General features: G+C 37.8%; 1 protein-coding gene across 1 annotated transcript; it reads right to left on the bottom strand.

The window, feature by feature from the left end:
- Positions 1–4,893: 4,893 nt before the first annotated feature.
- On the bottom strand, positions 4,894–5,841 carry LOC102000735 (olfactory receptor 8H1-like). The gene has a single exon (XM_013352314.1). The coding sequence runs from the start codon at positions 5,839–5,841 to the stop codon at positions 4,894–4,896; it is 948 nt and encodes a 315-aa protein (XP_013207768.1).
- Between the last annotated feature and the right edge of the window lie 615 nt (positions 5,842–6,456).

The raw sequence follows: 6,456 nt of genomic DNA, 5'->3' as shown, positions 1-6,456 counted from the left end.
CAGCCTCTTATTGGCTAGCTCTTACATATTGATCTAACCCATTTCTATTATTCTATGTAGCCCACGAGCCTGCTTACGAGGAAAGATCTTAACCTGCATCTGCCTGGAGTGGGGGAACCATGGCGACTCACTGACTCAGCTTCTTTCTCCCAGCCCTCTGTTCTGTTTACTCCACCCACTTAAGGGTTGGCCTATCAAGGGGCCTAGGCAGTTTCTTTATTAATAAGAAATCACTCCCACATCATCCAAGGAACCCCTACCTCCATCCAGGTCTAGTAAGTTGAGCATCCAAACTGCCTAGGCTCCCACAAAGCCAGTGTGTGCAGTAGGATCAGAAACCCATTGCCATTGTTCTTGAGTTCTCAGTAGTCCTCATTGTCTGCTATGTTCAGAGAGTCCGGTTTTATCCCAGGCTTTTCTAAAAAGTCTGTTCATGCACCAGATATAGATCATGGTCCCACTATAGGAGTCCCACAAACAGACTAAGCTACAAAACTGTGCCCACCTGCAGTGGCTACAGTCCAGATTCCACCTCCAAGAAAGTCTGCCAAACAATGACTCCTCAAGACCACTCCCATAGGCTATTTCAACTGTGCCCCAGAGAACAAACACATGGTCTTCTTTTTCCCGCCTCTAATGGTCTCCCCAGTTCTCAGTCCCCCTCACTGTGTTTTCTCAGAGGGCCAGCCAGGAGTGATGGCATCCATTAAACTGAGATTCATTTAATTTGGTTTGATTTGGTCTGATTTGGATTATTCCATTGGTAGAGAAGCTTTCCAGGCCAAAGAAAAAAACTTAACAAAAGCAAGAACCTATTTAATACAAGTTTGCAAACTCGGTATCGCCATGTGTCCTGTACTGGAATAATCAAAGAAACCTGAACTCAGTTAGAGTTGGGTTTTTATCTTAGTAAAGCTGGGGGTGGGGGATTTCTATGGTTCAAGAGCCTCGATTGGCTGACATTTTTCTAGGGCTGTCCTGGTGAATGTTTGCTGGAGGGTGATCCTATGTACAACAGTTGGAATGTTAAGCATTTCCTTTGGATGGTCTGTTCTTGGATGATGCTCAGGTAATCTCAGTTTGTGATCCTTCCAAAAACCAGGTATTTTTCAGAGTAAACTACTGAAACTCAGGCCTCTCTTAAATTTATCATGGCTGAGTCCTGCACTAGCAGGTGATAATGGTTGGAAGTAAAGAACATCCTTTTGGAGGTCGGTTTCTATTCAGCTTATCATGGCTGGCTTGTACAGTCAGAAGCTGATGACTGGACATGCCCGCCAGCCAAGTGGAACCCAGCTAAAACGGATAAAGACGAGAGACAAACATTAAAATTTAGGAATTTAAAGGAAAAATTACAATGAAAACCCTCAGGGAAGGGACAAAGTCTCGAGAGAGGAAAAGGAGAGAAACATCCTTAGGAATAGGCAGGTAGGGAACTTTAGGTTGGACTTTCTGGAGTCTTTTTGATCTGTGAGAAGTGGATTTAAGTCTCAAGACTTTTTCTATGAAGTTTATATAAATTTTTTAACATTGTGAAAATATATGTTTTAGTCTTATTAATATCCCCCCTGTTTATAATCTGTACTGATATTTACATTGTAGAAATGGCAGTACATACTCTTGCCAGAAATGAATCTGGTTAAAAATATTAACATTTTTTCCTTTGTCCAGAAAACTGTGAGAGATGTTTTCTGCACAATGAAATGCATCTTTGAGGTCTATGGTTAGGAAACAGCCAAAGGGAATTTGAAATCTTGAGCTTGTGGCTATGATGATAGTGGTGGTACTCTGCCAGAGCTCAGTTAATAGCTTATCAGAATTCTGCCAATTAACGTTAAGACTATGAAATTTTGGAGTCTTAATTATAACAGCAGCATAATGAGAGAAATCTTAAAAATGTTTTATTCTTTTAAACATCTCAAATCACTTTTTTTAAATCAACATTTAAGCTTTTTATCCTCAGACCTTCATAACTTACATTTACACATCTCAAGTCACCTTCTTGTTCCTGGAAGCATTCTTATTTACGTACCTTAAGTCACTTTCTTTGTGCACTTTCTTAGACCCTCAAATTCTATTAGATCCTTGGCAGACCCAGATGGATCTCTGTGAGTCTGAGTAGAGTCTGGTCTATAAGAGCTAATTCTATGGCAGGCTCAAAACCTAAAGAGAAACCCTGTTGTGAAAAACAATAAACAAACAACAAAAACAACAAAACTAACCTACATCTTAAATTTTGCATCATAAAACATTTTTCATTTATTTTAGCAGTAAGTACAGATGGCTGACTACTGAGAGCAATCACTGTCACTGTAAATTTTCTTTAAATGAAGGAGTGGTAAGATGTTATACTGAAATCTGTTTTGTGAATTTCTCTCTCTCTCTCTCTCTCTCTCTCTCTCTCTCTCTCTCTCTTTCTGAGTCTGGTAACAAGCTGAACTGTGTCTAGACTTTTTATTGGCTCTAAGAGAGTGAGACCGGTGACCTAAATCTTACGGGGAGCTGAGAAGACAGCTGAAGCCTTTCTTGCTGCTTTTAAACTGACAAAGCTATTAGTCATTTCTTAGTTCTGAGAGGAATAAATTTTATCTAAGTTATTGATTTAAAAATTGGCAGAGACTTACTTGCTGGCTGCCTAGACAGCTACTCCAGGGTCCTTCATGGTCATTGAAGGCAGATGGTAGGACAACTTCTGGCTTCTGGCTGGCAGAGGTCCCAGAAGATCCCATAGGCTTCTTTGGAGTAAGGGCCAGTGGGAGGACAAGCCTACCATTTGCCTTAGGCAACTCAGGGCAGTCAATTTCCCAGTGTCCTGTTTTCTCCACCATCTGAAGAGAGTCTTTGCAGTAGATGAAGTGAAAGACAGGTTTTCTCAGTGGCTAGGGATGCCACTTTTGTGCAAGTTTTGAATAGATCTTCTCCTGTGTCCATCTGTCTTCTCTGGAGAAAACAGAGGAGCTGTCTAGAGCTGTCATACCTCTATTATAAAAGCTTTTTAGTAAAATAGAACTCAAGTCTAAAAAAAAAAGAGAATAAGGCAGTTTGCTATGGCTTAATATGTCACAGCAGAGCACATCATTCAAATGTTTCCTATGCACACATATTAGAGTCATCTTTCAAGAAGGTTTATTTTATTTAAGTCTGTGTATGGACTGTGTTTGTATATGTGTGTATGTGTGTTTGTATGTTTGTGTGTATGCATATAAACATATACATGGCCACATGAAGACCTGAAGTAGACATCATGCTTATGATGCAAGGATTCCATCTCCTAACTATAAATTTGCAACACTTTAGGTCAAAGGGGTTATGAGAAACTTGATTGTTATCCGTGCACTATGAACTCATAGATATGAAGTTTCAGTGACAAAGTAATTCTCAAATATTAAACCTTTTGATGAAGAAAGGACGTTATAACAGCCTAGAAAAAAAGGAAAGAAATTTGTAATTGTTGTATATATAGATATATATTTGTAGGTGACAAAGTAGAACATGCACAAAATTGCTAAAAATTACAAAACCATTGCTCCTTTTTTATTGATTTTTAATATTTTCCACATTGTTTGCAAAATTAACATAAACAATTTCTTGCAGTTTAATTATGCTTATCGATATTTTTTCAATTCAAAATGAGAACTAAAAATGTGTTTTCTTTTCATTTTACCTATTTATGCATTTTTCTATTAAAATATTTGTAATTAATTTGGGAGACAATATTCCTCAACAAATGCAATGAACATTGATGTTGAAATAAGAGCTGCGGAGCTGCGTCCCCGGCACCTGGCCACCCCCACGGCTAGCTTTATACCTGAAATAATTACACGGAAACTGTATTTTTTTTAATCATTGTCTGACCCATTAGTTTTAGCCTCTTATTGGCTAGCTCTTACATATTGATCTAACCCATTTTTATTATTTTGTGTAGTCCACAAGCCGGCTTACTTAAGAATGATCTTAGCCTGCATCTGCCTGGAGTTGGAGAACCATGGCGACTCACTGACTCAGCTTCTTTTTCCAAGCATCCTGTTCTGTTTTTTCCGCCTACCTAAGGGTTGGCCTATGAAATGGGCCTAGGCAGTTTCTTTATTAATAAGAAATCATTCCCACATCACATTGAAAATATTACATGATTGTAAGTGCTGTAATGACAATGCCATGTTTCAAGATTATTATCTTAAATCTCCTAAGCCTATCGCCTAATCAGATGAAATTAAAGTTATCCTTGATCTTGTACAATAAAAGAAATAGTGTCTTAAATTTTATATTTACTCTTAATTGTCTGCGTGTGTCTCTGCATCTGTGTGTGTGTAGCTGAGGGCACTTGAGATCAGGAGATCAGAAAAGGGCATTGGAATTACAACAGGGTGGATTGTAAGCCACCAGATGTAGATGCTTTTTTACCATAGCAACACATGTTCCTAAAGACTGAGCCTCCTGTCCGAAAGGAAATAAGTCTTAAACTATTAGCACCCTAATAATCAAAACTAAAATATGCTGAATCTAGAGTTCAAAACACACAATCCTTGATCCAAAATAAGAGTACTGAGCCATTCTGTGAATTCCTTCTTGAGGTTAAAAATCAAATGCTTTATTTTTATTACACAAAAGTTATAGCTTCATAATTAGGTAAAAATCAGAGGATATACAAAATATCACATAATATAATTTTTTAATCAGTTGTCTTTAAAACACACATATTTATACCACAGATTCAGCGTATATTTCACTTTACTATAATGTAGATTTCAAAAACAATTCCTTAATAATATTTAGCATAAAGTTGTATTACATAAGATAAACACCACAAAAATTTAAATAAAACATTCAATAAGATTTCCACAAAGACCAAGGAAAGATATAACAGGAAAAATAGAAAGAGAAGAGTACCAACTGCTATCTTATCTCCACGGGGTCCTTCCTCTTCTTGATAACTCTCCTGACAGCACCTTTCACTTCTTTGTTTCTGAGACTATAGATGAGTGGGTTCAGCATGGGGATCACAATGGTGTAGAAAACAGAAGCCACTTGATCCTTTCCCAAGGAGTAAGACTTCTTTGGTTTTAAATAAGTAAAGATGGTGGTGCTATAAAATATGGTGACTGCCATAAGATGAGAGGCACAAGTGGAGAAGGCTTTTCGCTTTCCTGCAGTAGAACTGATCTTCAATATGGCAGAGAGAATGGATGTATAAGACATTGATATGGTGAGAAGAGACACCAATAGAGTTGAACTAGAGACAATGATTATTATCATTTCAATGGCATGGGTGTCAGTGCAGGACAGGGCAAGTATTGCAGGTGTGTCACAGAAAAAGTGATTGATGACATGAGAGCCGCAGACACTCAACCTGCTTAGACAGAGCATGTTGACAGATGAATCAAAAACTCCTATCATGTAGGAACAAGTAAGGAGGGCACGGCAGCGTCTTTTAGACATAATAACTGGGTAGTGTAGAGGGCTGCATATAGCTACATAGCGGTCATAGGCCATGGAAGAAAGAAGAAAACACTCAGCACCAGCAAACAAGACGAAAAAGTACAACTGAGTAAAACAACCCATGAAGGAAATTTTCTTTACGGAAGTCAGTAAGTTCTCTAAGGTTTTAGGTGTGATGACAGTTGAGTAGCTGAGATCAAGAAATGATAGATGGGTGAGGAAGAAATACATTGGAGTGTGAAGCTGGGCGTCTAGATGAATGGTACATATCATGCCTGTGTTCCCCAGGACAGTGACCAAGTATATGAGGAGAAACAGCGGAAAGAGTACCAGTTGAATTTCCTTGGAACTCGTCAATCCTGTGAGGATGAAGTCAGGCTCATTTGTGTGATTCCAGGTGTTCATGGTGGACGATCCTAAACTGATGAGAAATCAAAAGTGATTTTAGTAATAGCTGTGTTTGGGTTAATATCCTCTTAATCAAGAATCTGTGCTTGGAAGAACAAAGCAGCCCAAGGAAGAAGGTGAACTTGATCTAAAACAGGTGGCCTCTGATATTTTCACCATTGGAGGGGGCCTGAAATCACAGTCTTTCAAGATTACTTAGGTTTAAAGAATTCTTGCCAAGAAAAATGAAGGAAAACAAGGAGGGTTTGTCTACTTAAAAGTTTAATATAACAGGACCTTGAAATGATAGAAGATGGCATTTCACTTCATCATCTCTGTTCTACTTCCTTTTACTTAAAATTTGAACTTAAAGTTGAAATACAATTGAAATGGTACAACATATAACTGTTCACCTAGTGAATTTATACATCTTTTCTCTTTTTTATGTTCTTTTCTTTTCAGTTACGTCATAACTATGAGGAGAAACAGTTTTCACATTATAAAGTCGAAAATTGTGAGGTCAAAAGAAAATCAATCACAAAGGATTATTTCATTCTCTAGACATTTAATATAGGACGTATTATTTGTTTGTCAATGTGGTATATTAATTAAAGTTTCCATTGTTACTTTATG

Source organism: Microtus ochrogaster, linkage group LG9, assembly GCF_000317375.1.
Source record: "Microtus ochrogaster isolate Prairie Vole_2 linkage group LG9, MicOch1.0, whole genome shotgun sequence".
Lineage (NCBI taxonomy): Eukaryota > Metazoa > Chordata > Mammalia > Rodentia > Cricetidae > Microtus > Microtus ochrogaster.
This window is presented reverse-complemented; position numbering and strand designations above follow the sequence as displayed.

Coding starts and splice junctions, on each gene's coding strand:
- LOC102000735 (XM_013352314.1), bottom strand. CDS start 5,841: ATGAACACCTGGAATCACACAAATGAGCCTGACTTCATCCTCACAGGA.